Source organism: Lacerta agilis, chromosome 6 (assembly GCF_009819535.1).
Source record: "Lacerta agilis isolate rLacAgi1 chromosome 6, rLacAgi1.pri, whole genome shotgun sequence".
Taxonomy (NCBI): domain Eukaryota; kingdom Metazoa; phylum Chordata; class Lepidosauria; order Squamata; family Lacertidae; genus Lacerta; species Lacerta agilis.
In genome coordinates this window covers 48,121,285-48,143,423 of record NC_046317.1, presented here as the reverse complement: position 1 = coordinate 48,143,423, position 22,139 = coordinate 48,121,285, and the positions used below count along the sequence as shown (strand labels likewise).

The following is a 22,139-nucleotide window of genomic DNA, read 5'->3' as shown; positions in this document are numbered from 1 at the left end:
ACATTTCACCAAGTAATGCTCAAGGCGGCTGGTGCCTATAGTGCAAATACAGCAATAATTAATTTTGCAGTGGAGGTTAAAGGAGAGATGATGGTTTCTCAGGCAGGATGCTGTCTGTTTATTAAGGATGGAAAATGTGTGAAGCCCAGAGCCACTTATTACAGTCAACTTCAGCATTCATCCTCTTCACCAACACAAGGGGCTTCTTCTTCTTACACTCTTATTGGTGGCAGGTACCCCCCCCCCAAATATTAATCCTCCATTTGTTGGTGGTACAATTGGCACATTTTAAACTACACTTAGGCTACAAACACACCATACATGAAAAGTACATTTCTCTGCAAAGAATCCTGGGAACTGTAGTTTACCGTTTGCAGAGCTACAATTCCCAGCACTATTAACAAACTAGTTCTCAGGATTCTTTTTTTGGGGGGGAGCACAGTGTGTACATAGCCTGTTTTTAGGCCTCATTGGGCTGATTCTGAGAGAACAGCCATCCTCTCGTGCCTACTCTGATTCCCTGAGGGGAAAAGACGCCCACACTGCTGCTGGTAATAATCCTGAGGTGTAAAACACACACACACACACACTGCGAAAAACATGCAAGGCCCGAAGAACTCATTGGCGGTATTACTGAAGCACCTTCATTACATTCTTGGTCCTGGCTGCTGCTGGATGCCATTTTATGGCTTCTGAAGTGATGTGAGATGATGAATCAGAAATTTGAGTGTCACCTGTAAACCTGTAAAGGAGAGCTCTTCCACAGCTTTTCAATTGGTGTCTGGCCGTTGTGGGGCACTGTCAAATGCCATAGGGTATGCTCAAGAGATATGGGGCAATCACTGTGGCTAAGCAGCCATTTTGCCCCCACCCCAAAGACGGCGAGGTGAGATGCACCGCAGAATAGTTGGGACTACAACAACTATCAGTCCAATCAGCATGGCCCAATGGTCACAGATGATTGGAGTTGTAGTTCTTCAGCAACACCTGGAGAGCCACAGGATTTCTGATTAGGTGTAAAAGTGTGGTAAGATTCTCCACTTGGCAGGACAGGACAGATGGCCAGTTAACCAAGTGGCAGCTTAATGTATCTGTGCATGTGAGCACTTGGGAGGCTGCCCATCTGTATTGCCTTGCTAAGTGGTTAGAAGAACCAGACCAGTCTCCTGTTCCTCTTAATCAGGTGCAGAAGTGTTAGACAATTCTCACCATCTGCTTGGGCAAGATATATGAAGAGCATGCCAAGTGACACATTTTGGGCCCAGGGACACATTTTGAAATCTAAGAAACTGTTGTGGGTACCACAAAACACCCATTTCATAGAAGAAAGACTGGTGATGCTCAGCTACCCCCCCCCCAACAAACGAAACAGTTTTCAGAAGCAGCCATCGTGCCTCTCCGCAAGAAAAGACAATTGCCCCAAACAAAAACAACTCAACTTTAAAAATAAAATTGAGAAGGGAGGCTGAGTGGGTCACAATGGAAGTGGCTGAAGGTGCTGTGGTGCATATGTACATCAGGTTGGGGACTTCAGGCCTACATCCAGACATTGGTGTCTTACTGACTGTATTCTCCCCATAGTACGGAGGGGGAAATAGCAAAATGCTTTCAACCAGATCCCATGCATTTTTATTCCTAAATATGCCAAGGCTTGCAGCCTCCATTGTGTGACAAACTGCCCCAGACCCACACAATGCACCCACTGGTTGTGTGAAGCAGGCCTCTTATACTGCCTTTGTGCATTTCCCCTGCTGTGGCTTTAAAGCTGGTTCACAATTTGCATTTTGAATTCTGGTACAAGCCTTGTTTAAAGAGCAAAATACACCTGTGGAGTTGTCAATTGCAAACGGCACGTGTTTAAATGGCTACTTCTGCAATAAACATGAAAATGGCAACCAGCAAAGAATTAGACTCGTGCTTCAGTATTTGTTGTGAATAAAATCCAGCCATTTAAATTTATTTGTGCCATTCACAACTGCTAAGACTGCAGGTGTATCTGGTACCTGTTGTATTTGAAAGTGCAGATTGGCTGTTCTTACCATAGACTTGTACCATTTGAGGCCTGGAGCTTCCTGACAGAGACTTTATGTCAGTAATTCGTCATTCAGATTCAATTTTTCTATGCCCTGTCGGTACATAGCCACATGCGCACGTGTGCACGTGCACACACACACACACACACACCTTTTTTAACCTTAGATTTTTCAAAGGTATTCCACTGCCTCTCCCACAGCAGTGTGTGGCCCTTGATGACCTGTTTCTGTGCTATTGTTTCCTGACTGCTCCCCTCAGTCACTACTCTCTTTCCCTCCACCACATGCATGCATATAAATCTGTACTTGCTTGCATGCACCTTAAACACACACACACACACAGAGAGAGAGAGGGGGGGGGAGTGCACCAGGAGAAACTACCAATCCCTAGTTCTCATGTATTGCCATGAGGGAAACTGAGTCTTGTGCTTTGGAGGAGCTGAATGGGAAGGAAGGACAACATCAATGTTATTTTTCATTAATACAGAGGTCTTGCACGGGACAGATAGCAAGTTATACTGCAATTCTTGTAAAGAGGTTTTGTGCAATACCTCTTCTTGTTATATCAAGTGTGAAAAACCTGTGTGCATAAGCGGCACCGATCCCACAATAGTGCTCTTAGTTCTCTGGTATCTTCAGAATGGAAACCTGCTTCCCCAAAAATTGAACTTTTGGTGACGGGGGAATGCACTGGAAAGTGTGGGACAACATTTGCTTGTTGTAATTTTGTCTAACCTCCCCACAAACAAATCGGAATAAATGCTCATTAAATATAGCCTGCCCCACCTAGCAAGTAAATCAGGTTTGAATGCTTAGGGTCCTCTGGAAACAACCACACATATAGGGCAGTGCATTACCAGAGCCCCCTTTCTCCCAATGGTTGCATAGCTACACCAGGAAATAACTTTCTGACGGTAAAATCTGTTCAACAGTGGACCGGATTCTCCCGGAAGGTGGAGAGTCCTTCCGTTGAGGTTTTTAAGCAGAGGTTGGATGGCCATCTTCAAAGGATGCTTTAGCTGGGAATCTTGCATTGCAAGGGGTTGGACTAGTATCCTTCCAACTCTATCCTTCCTAACGTGAGAAATCGCGGAATTTCCACCCTACTCGAAAATGACACCCTTTCCCCTAGAAGCCTTACTCCTTCGGGGCGGGGATGGAGATGGGTTGCGGGTGGCGTGTGGGGAGAGACGAAGCCTGCCACAGTACGGAGCCACCTCTGCTGCTTGCCCTCAAGGCGAAACGGGTGAGCCCAAGTGGTCACGCCGCGCCCACCGTGGCCCTTTCCGCGATTCCCTTTCAGCTCCCCCCCCCAGAGGCCCGCCCCGTGGCCTGGGCTCCGCCTCCCTCCCCGACAGGTGTGTGTCGCCACCGGCAGCAAGCCGCACCCTGCCCACTCCTTTCCCCGCCTGTAACAACAGCCGAAGGCGGAAGCGTTCTGCAATGTCAGGCGCCCCGGCGAGCGGGGAGCGGCGCGCCCTGCGCTGGCTGCGGCGGGGCTGCGGGGTCCTGGCGCACCTCGCCGCGCTGGGCACCACCGCACTGCTGCTGCTGCTCTCCAGGCCCGGCACCAGTGAGTTGACTCTCCCTCCCGCTTCCATTCCCAAGGCAAAGTAACGGGACGAGGGGGGGGGCACCTCAGGGCTCCTCTCCATGCCCAGGATGCGCCTTGGAGGAGAGGGAGGAAGAGGTGGTTCACGGCCGCGTTTTTAGGGTACCCAATTGCTGGACCCGATGGCTCGCTTTCGCAAGGTTAAGTGACTCTTGCGCTGGAGCTTCGGCTCCCTGAGTTTTGAGTTTTCTCCATGGTTAGGCCTGCTCTGAGTAGACCCACTGAAAGTAATGGGCTTGGCTTTAACAGAGTTGAAAGCTTTAGATTTCCCCTTACCTTTCCAGGCCACACACATTTTACGATCTTTGCAAGAAGGAGAGGTCGATGACTGATGTAAAAATGAGCGGACTGCAAGTGATGTGACAGGGTGGTTGAAGGGTGTTAACAAGGCGACTACACACAGAACCAGGAGACCTGCCACTATCACCACCGAAACAGCATTAAACAAATGTGCACGCAGCACTGGCTTGTCTGTAGTAGCAGTTTAGGCATATGTGTCCTTGCTCCATTTGAAATTTCACACTTGTGAATGGACAGACAAGCCCCAGACACAATTATTCTCCATACTGCATCCACATTTGAATAATGCACAGGTAATTCTAAATGGAGCATTGTCTAAGTAGTTCACCTGAAACAGTAATCCCAACCCAGCTTGCTTCAAGATATCGCAGTCACTTTCTGCAGAGAGTTCAAAAACTATTGGATTAAAGATCTTACACCCTCTTATAAGCCACTTTGTGGAGCTACTTCAAATGTTATTAACCTATGTAATAATATATATATATATATTTAAAAAAAACCCAGTTTGGTGTATGTAAAATTGTGCAGCCCCCATATTGATTTGTATGTGCAGCAACAGTGTGCATCTTTTCACTGATTATTGTGTGCCTGTGCTAAGCTGAAGCCATTTATGGCCTCTGAATGCTCCGCCTTTCCCCCAAGGAGCTCAGGGTGGCATACATGACTCTCCATATTAACCTTGCAACAACCCTGGTTCGTTACACTGACATACAGTGACTGGCCCAAGGTCATCCAGTGAGCTTCATGACTGAGTGATTGGGGCTAGATCCCCAGTCTCACAGTACTCTAACCACTACATCACAGTGGCTTGTATACATGCAGGGAAAAGGCACGTGCTTAACTGTTGCAGATGACAATATACACATGTCTTTTCCTACATGGAAATACATGAGTTCATAATATTTTGAGGTGGATACAAAAGCTTGTTGGGGCTTTGTATTGTAAGAGGGTGAGGAATTACATGTTCTGGCTCTCTAAAATCCATGACTGTAACCTCGTGAAAGGTATTGGACTTAAGCTTTTAACTGAGCAATTCAGTCCCATTTACTTCAATGGGAAGCTAAAATTCTGGGCATAATTTCCCAGTTTGCTACTCTGTCTCACCTATTTGCATAGTGCAGTACAGCTACTCAAGCTTGTTCCCATATATTTTAACATAGCATTATATTCTGCCTAGTTTTCTGCAATCATTTAAATGCTATAGCTGCCTTTTGTAATTTATTAATAGCCAGTGTGGGTGTTTTTGTGAGTCCTTTCTAGTGAAGTCTGGAATGGTTTTTTTTATCTTCCATTCTGGCTGCTGGAAGTCTTATTTTAGAACATGACAGCTCTATAGTACATAATGGATGTTTCTTATTTCAGAATCCAGCAGCTTCAGTGAACTTTATAGGGCAGACACACCAGATCTCTGCAGGCTCTTGTTTTTGAAATTTTGATCCGGCAGTCCTATTGTGTCTGTCTGTGTTAACATTGTTTGGCATTTTTTTTTAGGTTTGAGCTTTTTATACATGCTTTTAATAACTGGGCATGAGTCAACCACAGCTAAGCACTTTTAAATGGAGAGCTTCCATTGGAATTAAGCACATGCATAAGTCTTCCACTAAAATCAACAAGGCAATTAATATGCAATTATAATCTGATTCCTACTGAGTTTGAGTGGTTCATGCTGAATCTTAGGAGGATTGGGTGGTATTCAACTAAGTTTTTTTACTCAGAGCCTTACAATTAATGGACCTAACTAACTAATGCTTATTAATTTCAGTGGGTTTACTCTGAGTAAAACCTAGTTGAATATCACCCCTTGTTTCTCCTGAACTATAAAGGAATAGCTGAGGCCTGCCCATTGGGGAAAGTCTCTCCCCCCGCCCCTTCCAGCTTTTGAATTAGAACATCTTCTTTCTAACCCTAGTCTTAATAGAACAGGAACGTGTGGGGAAAATCCACCTACTATAGAGCAAAAGTTCTAAAGTTTTGTATGGTTGGAGATGCCTTTGTATGTTCACTGGACTTTTTAAGAAACCCTCCACTTCTGCCATAGAATCCCTGACTGTTGCAAAGGATGCTTGCGTATCTCTCAAGGGACACATTCCACAGATGCAGGGTTCTGGCTAGGTAGGCCCGCACAAATTAAAAGTTCATTTTGTGCTCCCTTGTGGTTGCTTATAGCAGGGGGAGAGCAGTAGTGGTGGCCATCATGGGCAAGCTGCCTATCAGGAAAGTTTGTTTGCCGCTACTGACTTTTTATTGAGGTGAGTCTGAGAAGTCCATATCAGGTTGGTCCAAGCTATGGCAAACCCCGCCTCATCTGAAACTCTTGCAAGAAGCATAAACGAGAGTTCCTTCCACATGCCATATGTTTGGAAAACTTGCAGTGATGAGCAATATACATGGATTGTGGTTAGGATAGATCAGACTTCCTAGCCTGAAGGGGCTGCTGCAATCAAATCTGTTGTTGAAGTCATATTTGTTTTTGGACTGGAACAGAGTTTTGGCTAAGCATTTTCTCTCTTTCTTATAGGTTTGTTTTCCTGGCACCCTGCATTCATGTCAATAGCAGTAAGTTGCTTCCTGCTTATTCAGTACATAAGAGGAATGCTGTCTGTTTTTGCCTAGGGAGAATATGGTAGAAAGCCTAGAGATTGTGTACACACACTAATCTTTTCGAGAGGTGGAAGGGCTTCTGTCCTCCTTTCGCAGCTGACAATACACACATTAATTTCCCCCTGTAGTGAGCCTTTCAGATAAACCTGTATTTGCAGTGCCTTGGGAGGTACTTGCTAAAATCCAAAATGCTCTCCAGAAGCTCTGCCAGCACTTCTAAACGGACATGTGTTTTCGTTGTGGCTATATTTCAAGCACGTTTGCGATAATGGCTCCAATAGGACCACATGCTTCCCTCTCTTACACATGCTTAGTGGGGTTTTCTTTAAGGCGGAGATGGGGAATCTGTGACCCTCCAGATGTTGCTGGACTTCCATCATTCCTGGCCAGTGGCCCTGCTGACTATTGGGAGGCTACATATTCCTCATCCTTGTGGTTTCCCCCCACACTTTTACAGTGACATACTATGGCCAGCATCATTCCCCTTGTCACTTCACCACAAACCCCTAAGTCTCTTTTATGGTTGCCTTTTCACTTCTGACCTTGAGTCACTTTCCCCCTTCATGTGCTTCTTGGGTATGCACTAAGTAAATGATTATGTTACAGCATTGTGTTGAGCTGTCAAGCTATCAAGCAGAATAAAGGTAAGTTGGGGAGGTTATTGTTCTTGCAATAACATTTCTTTTTGTCCTATCCTATTCTTTTCATCTGCTGTAGCGGATTGGTGTTTGTGCTTCTTTTAAGAAAGAAAAAACTCTGCAAAGCTTTCTGTATGCTATTTCAAGATTTATTTATTTTTTAAATATGCATGTGCCTTCTACTGCTAAAGGGGGGGGGACATCTCCAGAGATGCCTCTCCTCTGACAAAAAGAGTACCAGTAAATTACCTGCCAACGATTTTCTTACCCTTCCCCACAGCATTACATATGTACAGTGGTGACATCACTAGACAGACACTGCTCCCACTCTCCTAAAAAAAGTGATTAGCTGTTCGTAACGTAGGATTGCACCTGCAGATAGTCTCTGTACTCATAATACTGAACTATATTCTAGTAATTTATTGTGTTTAATTTGTGCATTATTTTTTTACAAGCCACCTTGGAGGTTTCTTTGGAACTGAGAGATGGGATTAAAATGGTCTCATAAATAAACCCCAGACTGGAACCATTCTAGTGTCTTGGCAGCTAGTCAGTTGCACGCACATGCAATAAATAACTTTTCTTTTGTTGCAAAATGGCACATCCTAGCTTGGCCCCTTGAATCTTGCTTCAGCAGTTATGCTGCATCTGAAGAGTCAAATATGCCTATCATTGCCAAGAATGAAAGTGCTGCCCTATATCAAAGGTTCTCTGTGAACATCTTGCTCTCAGCCAGGAGCCAATAACGTTTGGATTTCAAATAAAGGCCACAATGCCTTGTGTTATGCAGCTTTTTAAAGAAGCTGTGGATTGGTAAGGCAGGTCAGTATGATATCGACCTGTTCTTTTGATTCAGCACTAAAGTGCATACCAAGAAGTAAAGAGAAAGTGTCCTGGGGAAAAACTGGTTTCTTTCCTCTCCCTATGGGATGCCCACAAATCTGAAGAGCAAAGCTAGATGTGTAGGGCTGCACACTTTATGCAGATCCCCCAGCCATCTAATTCAGACATGTAGAGGAGCATGGCTGAAAGCCCACCACGGCTGTAGACAGTGCTGTGAGTGCATTTGCAAAGGATTAATGTTACTGTATGTGCTAACAATGCCTTTACAGAGCTGTTGCCATAAAGCTGTACTTCCCAGTGTTCAGGGAGCTGTGATAGCTAATCCAAATTAAAACTGCTTTTAAGCAATACACTATAGATGTTCATCTTGTTTCTCTCTTCTTATGGCTGTTCTTCCTCTGTTGGAAGAAAATGACTTATTCCACCACAGGGCCACTGTGCAAATAGCAACAGATAGGTGGTTTCAATGGTAGGTTCACCATATGTTTTCTTTAAAAAGGATGCAGCCAATACATGCCTGACTTGGCATCTTGACCAATCCTCAGATCTTTCCATTATTATTATTATTATTATTATTATTATTATTATTATTATTATGAAGTGGGCCTAATAGGTGGAGCAGTAGTGGAGCCCAAAATGGTCCAGCAAGTTCAGAACCAGCACCAGGCTTTGGAGTGCCAATGGGAGGATGCCCTTGGAGAGCCCACCTCCTCCTGGCCACTGCCAGTCCTGCCCATCTGCTTAGCCTCTCCCTTTGGACCCAGTCTGCACAACCACCCCAAGGGAGGATGCATAGCAAGAGAAGGATGTTGCTGGTAGGTGAACCAGCAGGGACAGCAAGGAGGAGGAGAACCACCTGGGCCAGGAAACCTCAGGGTCAGCAGCATTCCTCTGCACAAGGATGTCAGCCTCAGAAGATGCCCAGTGGTGCTAACTCCCAATGCCAACCCTGTGCAACTCTTCTTGGTATGCTATAAGCCACCCTAGATAGCACCAACTCATGAGACCCGTTTATGTACTTGGCAGAAAAGCTCCCCCTGCCACACCGGACTGTGTCAATTCAGGTTGCAAATGAGAAGTGTGTTCTGAATGCTCTTGAAAAATGAACAACACTCCCCATCACCACCCACAGCTGGATATAGGAAAAACAACATGCAGGGGAGAAGGCTGGGCTGAATACTTTCCCCTGAACTGCTAGTCATAAGTGTACAGGGAGTTTACTAGCTGTTGGAGCATTGCAAGCATGCATTATTTGACACTTGGCTGCCCTGAGTGGTGAATGAATGAAAGGTGTGTAGGGTATAGCTCCACTTTTAACTTAAAAACCAGCCAACCTGCAATCTGAAGTGGTGGTGCCAGTTAGGAAGAGGCTTGCTGCCTGCTATGTCTAAGTACATAACTGGTTCCAAAGCTTTGGATGTGCTAATGTGCTTGTTGTTTTAAAGATTATTTGATCGGGAAGGTGACTCGGGCTCCACTGCTAGGTTGCTAATGGGTTCTTGTATTCCCAGTTCTGCCTGTGCCTGACGGAAGCCATCCTGATCTTCTCGCCAGAGGGCCTCCTCTTCTGCTCCTGCTCCCACAAAACGAAAGTGCAGCTGCACTGGACTGCCCAGATGCTGGCCCTTGTGGCTGCCACACTGGGCTTGGCCTTCATTGTCTCCAGCAAGAACCGGAGCGAGCTTCCACACTTGGTCTCCTGGCACAGTGTTCTGGGCCTCCTGACTCTCCTGGCTGCTTGTGGGCAGGTCTTGTCTGGATTCTGCCTTCGCTTTCCTCGGCTGCTGAGGATCTCGTCCGTGGGTCGCCTCCGGCTCGTCCACATGGTGTACGGACTGATCGTTTATCTGCTAGCCACCTTCACTGTGGCCCTGGGCATTTATTCTGACTGGTTTCAGGCCCAGATTAAAGGGGTGGCTTGGTATTTCTGCCTGGGGTTGCCTTTCTGTCCGGCTTTGGTTATTGTGAAACAGATTACTAGAACTCGTAAGAAGAGACAGTACATTTGAGTTGAGTCTCATCAGAACCCCCTGGAATCAATATCTCATCCCCATTGTTTTCTCATATCCTTAGTATTTATAACAGCTGAATTAAGCCTTCTGTTGACACCTGCTTCTGTGTTTTGTGTGCTGTGCCGTGTTTTGTCAAAGTGACGTTTTGTTTTGTTTTAGGTCAAGTACATGCTAATACTAGTACCCCAGCATTCTGGAAATATGCTGATTCAATTTTCCAGCTCATTTATCAGGTAGTCTCAAGTGCTTGGCTGAGCCTCATACTTGAGCTTTTCCAGAAAACAGGATCACCAACTTGCTGTCTGCATGTTTCCAGTGGGACTTCATGACTACTGTGTCTTTGAGAATAGTTGCACAGAAGCAATGGGGTTGGTTCTGGACAATGTTTCATAGTTTCTTGTGTGTCTTAGATTCTGAAATGCTTCAGTAAGACGTGTAGCCACCCACAAGCTAGGAACTTCATGAGTTATACTCACCTGGTTTCTGTGCTTCTGGAATTGTTCTTCCCTCACCTGTCCAACGCCTCATGGTGCTTCACTGGCCTCATGGTGCTTCAACCCCCCACCAGTTCCTTATTTCTTCTTAGAATCATAGAATTGTAGAGTTGGAAGGGACATCAAGGGTCACCTAGTCCAACATTATTTATTATTATTATTATTATTATTATTATTATTATTATTATTATTATTATTTACACCACCTTTTCTTGCAGGGGGTGGGGAATTTCAAAGTCTGGGAGCAGCCACTGGGAAGACCCTCTTCTGTGTCCTATAAAGTTTGTCCTGGAGGGTGATGGGACCAAGAGAAGGGCCTCCCCTAAATATCTCAAAACCCGGCCAGGGTCCCAGAGTGGCTTATATATTATCCATTAAAACAAGACAGTCCCTGCTTCGACGCTGTCTCGCAGACTTACAGTCTTAAAAAGAATATGCTATGCCACACAAGGAAAAAAGGATGTGGAAGGAAGGGGGCAGGGAATCAAACTTGGGCACCAGTTCTTAAAATGACCAGCTGACGCAGTTCAAGACTAGGAGTTGCCTGGGGGAGCTTGTCTTTCAGCAGAGCTGATGGACCGAACTTTGCCTCCCCATCACTCCCACTGAGCGCTCTTAGACCTTGTTGCTTAAGCAGCTGAAGCAGCAGATAGCTTGGACCTCAGCTGGGTAGGGCTTTATAGGTCATATCCCACATGTTGAACTGTCCCTGGAAACAGACCCACCTTATTTCTGTGATCATAAGTTGTTTCAAATTGTTTTTAAGTTTTAATTGTAACCTGCCCTGGAACCTAAGGGTGAAGGCTGGGTTGTTATTCTTAAGGAATGGTGTGCGCGCGCATGTGTTATAGAAGTTAGAGGTCACTGCTTCACTGGAACACGAAAGGGCAGGGTTAAGTGGTTAGCCCCCAAATCAGTCAGTGAATCAATAGAGAAAGTGGAAATATTTTGAATACCCCTAAGCATATGCAGGACAGCCTCCCCCTGCTGGGAATTGAGAAGCAGCACAGACTGGCTGCATGGATTAGTGGCAGAGCACATCGTGAGTGTGCAGAAGGCCCAGTTTTGATCCCTGGCATCTACACATAAAGGAATCAGGCAACAAATCACAGAATCATAGAGTTGGAAGGGACCACGAGGGTCATCTAGCCAAACCCCCTTGCAAATGCAGGAATCTTTTGCCCAGTGTGTGGCTTGAACTCACAACCCTGAGACTAAGAGTCTCGTGCTCTACTGACTGAGCTTCTGCCCGAGACCCTGGAAAGCTGATGTCAGTCAGAGTAGATAAGCTAGTCTGAGCTGGAGCTAGCTGGACAAATAACCTGGCTTGGTATAAGGCAACTTCCTTTCTTCCTATACTGACAGTAATGGCATATCTCACACTCGGCTTAATGTACCACCTCTGTTGATAGTGAGCTATATAGGGAGAAAACATGCATTTTGTTATCTGGTGCACAACAACCTACTCTTCACTTCCCTCTCCACCCCATTTGCTTTCATCACATCCACAATTTCCCATTTCTTGTAATAACTAAGCTCTCCCTCAAAAGTAGCACTGAGCATGTGCTGAATACCCATCGCTCGACACTGAACATAAACCTCCTGCTCTCCAAGTATTTATTCATGTTGATGATAAATTAGATTTCTTACCCGCCCTTCAGGTGCTTTTGCCTGGCTAGAATGTGCCTTTGAACGGTGGCAGTGCCTCTTGCTTTCCTGAGTGCAGAGATGGGATGGTGGTAGTGCAGAAACACCTGTTGTTCGCATAGCTGGAATGTAGTCTACTGTACAAAGTTGCATCGGTAGGTTGACCAACTTTTGGACCAATCAAATCTGTTGGACCCGCCCACCGTTACCATGTGGCCACCAGAAAGTTGTCCATGAGGCAATGCAGTCCTTTGGGTGAATAGGCTTCCTCATCCCAAGTGTGCAGTTTAGCTAACGGAATCTATAATAGCCTCCGCTTCTGTCTTGGGGTCGGTTAAGAAAATTCCCCAGGGGTTGGTTAGACAAATTCTGGAGCTGCATAGTTTTCCTCCATGGCTCAGAAGTTGTTGTTGAGATTTCCCCTCTGATCACTAGTGCCTTTAAAAGGCCTTGGAGTTTTTGCTACGCTCTACGTAAGCAGCTATTGCTACCCAGACTACAGTCTGTGCCATCGTCACATGTGGCACAATATCTTTTTCATTTAAAGGAACTATTAGTAGGGTGCTACTTTCTTAGGTTTCTTGACGTAACTCACAGGTAAGCAGCTGGAACTAGGCTATTAGAATTCATAGGCTTTGGAATTCATAGGCTTTGGAATACGCACTTGCTGCCAGGATTTGCAGTTTGGGGAATTCTTTGTGGTAGAATTGGACTAATAAAGTAAACTTTTGTAGCCAGGAAGCTTTTAGGTACAGGTTATAGGTTTTCTATGCACATTCACAAGAAATCATTTTCTAAAACTACCATACTGCTGTGTTATATGATCAATATTTTGCACAATAAATTTGTTTCTACCTTGTTTAATAGGTGTTTTCCCTTTAGGATCGTGTATACCTTGCAGGAATGTCATATTTTCTCAGCACTAAACAACAATGTTTTGCAGCTTGTTTCACCAGCTAATCAGCAGGGAGCACAGCTCTGGGACTTTATTCAGGACAGGAGTGATGATGTCATCTGCCGGAGTGCCAGGGTAATTGACAGACCCTCCTTGCTCTGACCAGTGAACGAGCTAGGTCTTCTCTACACTTTACTTTTCCTCCGTACTTTCCAGGCACTGTCCACGCGTTAAAACCTCCATGTCAGAACACTCTTCTTTTTTCTTTTTGGAGCTTTCCGCACAAAATTCCGCTCTTTACTGCTGAATTGGAGCAAACAGCAATCTGTGGAAAAATCTGGATTGTCATTTGTTGTGTTTCAGCTTTAATGAGCGGGATTCCGTGGCGGAAGCTCCAGGGTGAAAAAAGAGCAATCGGGCAGAGCTTTAAAGTGCAGATCTGTGCCTGGAAAGCACGGGGCAAAGGCCAAGTGTGGATAAGTCCTCTATAGCTGGTGGTGTGTATTACTCCACTTACTTACTTCCAGATGTGATAAGCCAGCCCTGCTGCATTTCAGGGCCATTCTGATTCATTCTGCTGAGTGGGGCTCTGAACCTCTACCCCAAAGTCCTTCCCTGATGACACTGCACTCTCTCTGTCTCCTGCATTTAAGACACCCCTTGGGGCTGTTGTTATGAGCCTATTATGACGAGCTTCTGCTCTTCAAACGTCACCACCCCGTCACTGTAGGCAGTGCTTCCTTTGCTATGCAGAAGATGATTGCCCGAGTGATCTGGGTCGCTGCTGGACAGTGTCTTTAACTTTGCTAGTGATGGACAGAACTAGATCTTGCTGAACCAGCAACAAATTTCAGCCACCGCTGGCATTAGGTTGGTAGGACTCTGGAAATGGAGAAAAGGAGTAGCTCCTCTGATTATAGATGTTTGAGCTGAAAACCTAATTCACTCACCTTTAGCAGCACAGTAACTAAAATGGGTAAGGATTACAGGTGAACTAGAGCAGAAAGAAAACACTTTCCACGTATTCATTCTCCAGCAAGCTTCTGCTCGCTCTGCATAGTAATGTTGACACCAGGGTGTCTTATTTCTCACACCAGGGGCTCTTTCCTATCTATCTCTGATTTGCACATTTGCTTCTGATATTTATCTTCTGCAGCTCCCTGCTTCACACTTTCGTTTAGCTGCCATAACTGTTCTTTGGGAAAGAATGCTTATCGTTTTATCCTATCTGCATTTTTAGCCTGTAACGGCAATGGTTTTTGTATAGAATTTCGAGAGAGTGCTCTGAAACAACTAAGTTGACAAGTCCTACTGAGGACCAAGTCAGCCACTTGTGTACATACATTTCAGGTGTGCAGGTGTGTATGAAATATGTATATGCACATTCAAGTTTGCAGAAAGGAGCATGTGTGAGTACAGTTATCTTTTTTATATAAATGAGCCCTTGGAGCTGTGGCTGAAATCCTAAACAAACTTAACCTTGGAACAACAAGTTTGTGTTCTTTGTAGACATGTATAGGATTGCCTTGTGAACTAGACCAATCTCGATGGACCATCTAAGAAGGAATGGATTTCATATGGGGATGCAAAGAATGCCACATGGTGGTGGTGGTGGTGGTGGTGGGGGAACGCTGCCTTTCCCGATCTACTGCCATCCAGATTGAGCTACAACTCCCAGTTGGCAAAGCCAATGGGTGGGGGTGATGAGAGTTGTAGTGCAAAACCATCTAGAGGGCACCAAGTTGGGGATGGCTGCTTGATGGAAAAGAACCACTTTCCAGGTTAAAGCAGCCTTCATAGCTGAGAGAGGAACCAGCAGGTGCCTGAAAGCAGCAAAGAGTCCAGGTTGGGTGCAAGAGAAGGAAGCTCCCTCACAAATGATTAGAAGAGACAAAGCAGGTCGATGAAAACCCCTAGATGCGAGTTGCTAGGAGTCTGAGACAAAGAAACTCATTAATGAGGGAAAATAAAATATAGAGATGTTGGGGGATAACCCTAAGTAGAACAGAATATAAATAAAATCCGAGCAAAGATGGCACATTGGGAGATGCTTTGTTCTAGATCAGGCATAGGCAAACTCGGCCCTCCAGATGTTTTGAGACTACAACTCCCATCATCCCTAGCTAGCAGGACCAGTGGTCAGGGATGATGGGAGTTGTAGTCCCAAAACATCTGGAGGGCCGAGTTTGTCTATGCCTGTTCTAGATGCTAGAATGGCAAAGTCTACCAAAATGCAGGGAACAAATATGGGGGGGGTATGTTTGAAGGTAAACATTTTTGTGCTTTTTGTTGTTGTTAAGGTGAGGTGGAGTGGTGAAATGCCAGGATACCCCACCTCTAGAAATGGGGTTGCTGTTAATGCTACTTTCCCTGAGATGCTTGATAAGCAAACCTGATAAGAGCTTTACTTCAATGTGAAGAGCTGCCACGTCAATAAATGACGAGACTCCACACTACTGGCTACTTCACAGGGTGGTAGTAAAACAATCCACACAATGCAGCACTGGGCAACTGTCAGCTTGGGTACCAATTTGTTTGCAAGTGACTCTCCAGTAGGGATGGATGGGTGCTTTCGTTTTTTGTAGAATACCAGACCTCACAATGAGAGGCTCTGCATTTTGAAAACTGATCACGCGTGAAACATGATTGACAGTCACATGGAAACAACTTTAGGAAAAACAGCGCCTGCCCCTCACAAGCCATTGGGGGCATTCTGTGTCAAATGGATCTTCTTGGAGCCAACGCATGGCAGATTGTGTTATTGCCACCTCATTAGTGTTGTTATCCTGTAATGCATGTCTGCCTCTGCCTCTGCGGTATTATGTATATATAGTGTACCTCAACTGCCACAAGGGCTGGCAGCATCCAGAGCGCTGGTGCCCCTGACTGTATTAACCATATTAACCCCTGAATCCCCGAGACCAGAAGAACCGCCCAGTGCATGATTCTAATTAAAAAATCCGCAAGGGGGAGCCATTTGCAAAGGCTTCTTATAGGCAGCATTTTTTTAATAAAAAAAAATCCCAGTAGAAATAATTCACAGTGGAAATTGGATTCTCTGTCTCTGCTATATCCTCCTGCAGTTGTTGTGAGAGACACTCCATATAAATTGTGTTAATTGGTACAGGCTTCTCCAAACCTGAATGCTCATGCAAGTCAGATGTGTCTGAAGCAGCTGCAGTAGCAGGTACAGCAGAGAACTTAGTTGTCCAATTTACGGTTTACAGCACGAGCAGCAAAGTAACTTTGACATCTTGTTGCCACCAGGCCAAAATAACCTTTGTGTCCTCTTGCTTGTATTGCAAGCAAATATTACAGTTTTTGTTGGCTGGATCAAGGGGGCTTGTCCCGGCAGTAATGAGGAAAACACATGTCTCATTACATTTGGGAGGAAGAAACGAAACATTTTAATATGGGGTAAATAAATGTGTTAACAGCAGTCTTGAACTGCTAATAGCCTTTGGGTAAAGTAAAGGCTTTCCTCAATGGAAACATGCAGAGATTCCACTAAACAGTACAGGCAACTCCCAATTTATGCAGGGGCTACATTCCAAGGCACTGTGCGTTTAAGCGAAATTGCATATATTTGAAACACCATTGAAAAAAGCCTGTAAACACCTCGTTCTGCCCCTGCCCCACCCCTTTTTGGGATGTTTTTGGATTACTTTCAGGTTTGGACAATGCATGTGTGTGCAGTTGCTCACATATAAAATGCAACAGTCGCTGCCTGTATTCAAAAAAAAATAAAAAATAAAAAAAAAATCCTTCCAGTAGCACCTTAGAGACCAACTAAGTTTGTTCTTGGTATGAGCTTTCGTGTGCATGCACAGTTCTTCAGATACACTGAAACAGAAGTCACCAGACCCTTATATATAGTGAGAGAGTGGGGAGGGGTATTACTCAGAAGGGTGGTGGGAATGGTTGATTGGCTGATAGGTGTGGAAAACCTGTTGACGACTGTTAACGACTGCAATTGGTCTTACAGGAAAAAGCAAGGGGTGAGATGGCTAAAGATAGCTTTGTCATGTATAATGAGATAAGAATCCAATGTTCGGACCAGGTCTCTCCATGGTTTTAAGTTTGGTAATGAGTTGCAATTCAGCAACTTCTCTTTCCAGTCTATTTTTGAAATTCCTTTGTAGTAAGACAGCTACTTTGAGATCTTGTATAGAATGTCCTGGGAGATTGAAGTGTTCTCCTACTGGTTTCTCTGTCTTGTGATTCCTGATATCAGATTTATGTCCATTTATCCTTTGGCGTAGGGTTTGGCCTGTTTGTCCAATATAGAGAGCTGAAGGGCACTGTTGGCATTTGATTGCATACACCAGTGTTTTTCAACCACTGTTCCGCGGCACACTAGTGTGCCGCGAGATGTTGCCTGGTGTGCCGTGGGAAAAATTCCAGCCAGAATATCAGCTTTGTGTTCAGCCAAACAGGCCCTGGTTGCACACTGAATAAAGTATTTTATAATTTTTCATATTTCTGTTTACTTACTATTTCATAATAAAGTAATTATAAAATACTTTCTTTGTGTTTATTTGATTCCTATTCAAGAGAATTACTTTATATATAGTCAATATAGGCACAGAGTTAATTTTTTTTAACATTTTCTAATGGTGGTGTGCCTCGTGATTTTTTTCATGAAACAAGTGTGCCTTTGCCCAAAAAAGGTTGAAAAACACTGGCATACACAATGTTAGAAGATGAGCAATTAAATAGTCCTGAGATGGTATGTTTGATGTTGTTGGGGCCAATAATGGTGTTGTCCGACTGTATGTGGCAGCAAAGTTGGCACCTGGGTTTATTGCAGGCTCTGGTACCAGTGTCCATGTTAAGTCCTGTTGTTGTATTATTGTGGGTAAGGAGTTGTTTAAGAATCTTAACATGGACTAGGCCTAGTCTAGTGGGGAAAAGCTCCTTCTTGGCTAGTGGAGCTGTATTCCTCTCTTAGTTTATTTGCTCTAAAAGTTATCTGTGTGAAGCGACTGACATTTCAGAACAACGCACTTCAAGATGTTACTTCCCCTCCACTGTATGAAACATGTTCCCTAGTTAGGTAAAGGTAAAGGGACCCCTGACCATTAGGTCCAGTCGCGGACGACTCTGGGGTTGCGGCGCACATCTCACTTTACTGGCTGAGGGAGCCGGTGTACAGCTTCCGGCTCATGTGGCTAGCATGACTAAGCCGCTTCTGGCGAACCAGAGCAGCGCATGGAAACGCCATTTACCTTCCCGCCAGAGTGGTACCTATTTATCTACTTGCACTTTGACATGCTTTCAAACTGCTAGGTTGGCAGGAGCAGGGACCGAGCAATGGGAGCTCACCCTGTCGCGGGGATTCAAACCGCCGACCTTCTGATCGGCAAGCCCTAGGCTCTGTGGTTTAACCCACAGCTTTAGAAGAGTTGCAGAAGCCTTTAAAGATGGGTACAAAGTCCTGAGGGAATAACATACCCAGTGCATTTTGTGTTTTCGATGTTCCTCACAGCCCTTCACAGATATTTCCATTTCCCACCACCGTGTGCACACGCACCCCTACAATGGGTTCTGTTTTCTCTCTGCTGCTCTCTGTGGCCTTGGCCTGCCTGGCAGCTGCCTCCCCGTCGCAGGATGTCAGATGGGAGCTGAGCTGAGCAGGCCTCACGCTGAGCAGGCCTCACGGATGCGGGTGACAGATGGCCAGACAATGGAGCTCAGCAGGGCCTTTCCCATAAGTGACTGGTGCTTGCCCATTAGCTTCTTTTCAGTCATTTAGCTCTGAATTAAAGCTGCGGTGCTTGGGAGGCCTCTTGTCTTTTTGATCTTTTGCTCCCTCTTGTCTGCGCTGCCTGCCTTTCATCAGCCTGGTAGACTCCTGAGTGGTACTTGAAGGAATTTGCTCTTTCGTGGGGGAGTTCTGAGCTGCTTTCATCCGCTGTTCGGGAAGGGGAGGGGGGCACTGGCTCGGATGCTTTGCCTTCCCTTCCTTTCAAATGCAGTTCTGGACACACGGGCATCCTGCTTTCTTGGCTGCAGGCGGTGATGGGACCCCTCTCTGCTCTCTCTTCCTAATGAGATAATTCCTTATTGTCCCTTCCACAGAATTTATAGATGAGGCCTTCCCTGATGCTCTCTCCCAGCTTTTTGACTGGTGTGCCTTTTGAAGGCAAGGGAGAAGTAGCTCCCATTCAGAGGGGCAGTCAGTAGGGAATCTGGAACATGGTGATTTAGGGCCAAATCACTGGAAACTGATGGGGAAGTAGTGGCATACCTGACAAAGGTGACATACCCTCCAACATGCCTCAGATGAGAACAGGGACATTTCTCACGTCCACATCAAGTGACCCTCCTCAAACTCCACCCCCCCATTTTTTGTTTCCCAACCTACCCACAGAGCATTTCCTATCAGAAGAAGGGTGATCCTCCGTTAGATTTTAACCCCTGCTAGATCCAGGAATTAGAAGGGACTCAGGCATTCAGCCAAGCCCCACTCCCAACTTGCAACTGTCTGTCTGTCTGTCTCTAATCCACCAGAAATCCCTGGATTCATCCATCGCATTTCTCATACCAATAGGTTTCACCAGTGTGTTCAAAATGTTCTGTAATTTTAAGACAGAGGTATTTGCTGGGTCAAGTATGAAGAGCATTACTGTGTACAAAATACATGTTTGTCCCATATGAGAGAACTGGATACAAGTCAGGGCAAAAATAATTGCTTTGGGTCACAAGGGTGGTAACACTGGGAACTGGCAAGTGCTGCTGTGTGGAACCTGAGCTGAATGCCATTTACCTGTTACCACCACACGCCTGCAAACATTCCTGCAGCCTCTTTCAGTTCCACAGATCAGTATCCATGGGAAGTTTGCGTGATTGTGGATGTCAGTCAAGCCAGTTGTCCTGTTCCACACCTTTGCTGATCTCTGTGCATGTGTGCATGTGGTAGAAAGCAGGCTTTTGGTTTTTTTCTTTTTTATTCTGAGGGAGAAGCGGTGGCTCCTCACTTATGGAATGCTATTCCCAGGGAGGTACATTTAGCACTGTCATGATCTACTTTTAGGCACGAGACAAAAACATTTCTATTTATTTTTTTTTTTATAAGAATTTATTGGCATTTTTCTATAACAACATATACCCACACCCACACCTACAATTAAACAAATGCAAAACAAATAAAACAAATACAAACAATGTCAAGTTTTCTTATTGCATCTTTCTAAAAAAAAAAAAAAATTTCTATTTCCATATCTTGACCATTGACTTCCCCTGCCTTTTCACCTTCGAATTTATATCCTTAATCTATTTTATAACCATTTCTCCTGAGAAAAGAAAAAAGAACTTAAATTCAATTGTATAGTTACTTTCAATTATATCTTCAACATTTTACTAAGAATGCATCGTCATAGTAATACCTCGTCATAATTCTTCTTAATCCATAAACTTAATCCACTTAAATTCACTTTACTTATACTCCACCTCACAGATCTTCGCAAATCATTCGCATCAAATCTATCTCTTCTATCCTTAAGATTGCTGCTAATAACATAAAAACTTGAAATATCTCCTTTCATGTTCAAATAAAAAAAATATAACAAAATATTGTTGACAGTATTCACCCTCCGATTTCAATTTACCATATCAGGCTACTTTAAGTTTTACTTAATGCTTCACCCCACACCCCCTCTGTCCATTATTCTTCTCCTGGTGGCATCAGCACTGAACTTCCATGTAGCTTCCCTCTCCAAACGTCCACAGATCCAGGCACAGTCCAAACCTCTCCTTGCCACGAGTTCAGAGGTGTCCATCTCATCATCTCTCAGCTTCTTCGGTTCTTTGTAGCATTCCTTTTCTTCTTGTAAATACCTTAATTCTCTGTCCCTGGCCCCCGAGCTCACACCTCGGGGACTGGATATAAGAAATCTTGACGTCGCCTTGGGGCTGCCACCCCCAAAAAGCGAATTTCTTCTCCGAAGTAGCTCACTCATTTCTCTCCATCTTTCCATCCACCCTCTCAGCTCCTTGGCAAGGCTTTCTTCCAAAGTGTCAAAAGTTTTAAAAGCCTCCTCTGTGGGCAATTGGTTCCATTTCAGACCCCCACACAAGACTTTGACTTTTCTACAAAGCAGTTCCACCTTCAAGGCAGTGAGTCTCTGTTCATCCGTTAGTCCAGAGTTCAATACCAGTTCAAGGACGAAACCCAGCATACTGGCAGAGGAGGAGGAAGTGGGTGTCATATTTCTGCTCCCCTCTTTGTTCGTCGCCATTTTCCTGAGCTGGAGCGCAAATACCGCAACTTTAAATGGAGATATTTTCCTCTAGTTAGCTTCCCGAAAAAAGAGTTTGCCAGTCTCATGTGTCAATTTTAAATACATTGTAGCCAGTTCTGTAGCAGTAATCACTCAAATTGGTTAGATTCTTAAGCTCGAAGGGAGGGAGGCAGGCTGCCTTTCTCCTTCCCCCCGGATCGTTCCAAAAGCACGATTTCTAATCAGATTCTTTACTCACGACCACCGGGTTCCTTTAGCTCCATTCTTCAAAGGTAGAACTTAGACGCTCACCGCGGGCTTTGTCGCCGCATTTGCATCCCGGTTGGGGCATGTCCCCGAAGCCCGGCTCCGTTGTCCCTTCACCCCCACTCCCCCTTTACAGGGGGAGCGAGGGAAGGGTTCGGAGCACTTCCGGCGGCGACGCAATCGCCGGTTCGGGCACTGCCGGGGAGCCCAGGGTGCGGGACGCTCTTCCCGCACCCCAACCGGAGCCCCGCTTTGCGGTGGCGGGGCTCCTAACCCCCGGGATGGACAGGGCGCTTCGGACCCGAAGCAGCCCTCGACCACCCGGCGATTGCGTCGCCGCCGGAAGTCAAAAAACATTTCTATTTAACCGGACCTTTGGCTCTTAGTTTGTAGGGTTTCTAGGTATCAGCAACTTCTTTCAAGGGGTGGAATGTGCCTTTTATATATTTATAAATGTGGTTTTGGATGTTTCTTGGTTTTTTCTTTATTAGTTTTAATATTTGCATTATTTTGTAAGTCACTTTGGGCCATATTTTGTAAAGAAAAGCAATAGATAGATAGATAGAGATATTTAG

The 22,139-nt window shown here is 45.1% G+C and overlaps 1 protein-coding gene across 1 annotated transcript; it reads left to right on the top strand.

Annotated features, from left to right (window-relative positions):
* The first annotated feature begins 6,160 nt into the window (after positions 1-6,160).
* LOC117048532 (cytochrome b561 domain-containing protein 1) lies at positions 6,161-10,299 on the top strand. Its single transcript, XM_033152479.1, has 2 exons — positions 6,161-6,501; positions 9,539-10,299. Exons 1-2 carry the CDS (start codon positions 6,490-6,492, stop codon positions 10,034-10,036), a joined length of 510 nt encoding a protein of 169 aa, XP_033008370.1. The 5' UTR covers positions 6,161-6,489; the 3' UTR covers positions 10,037-10,299.
* Positions 10,300-22,139: the final 11,840 nt, after the last annotated feature.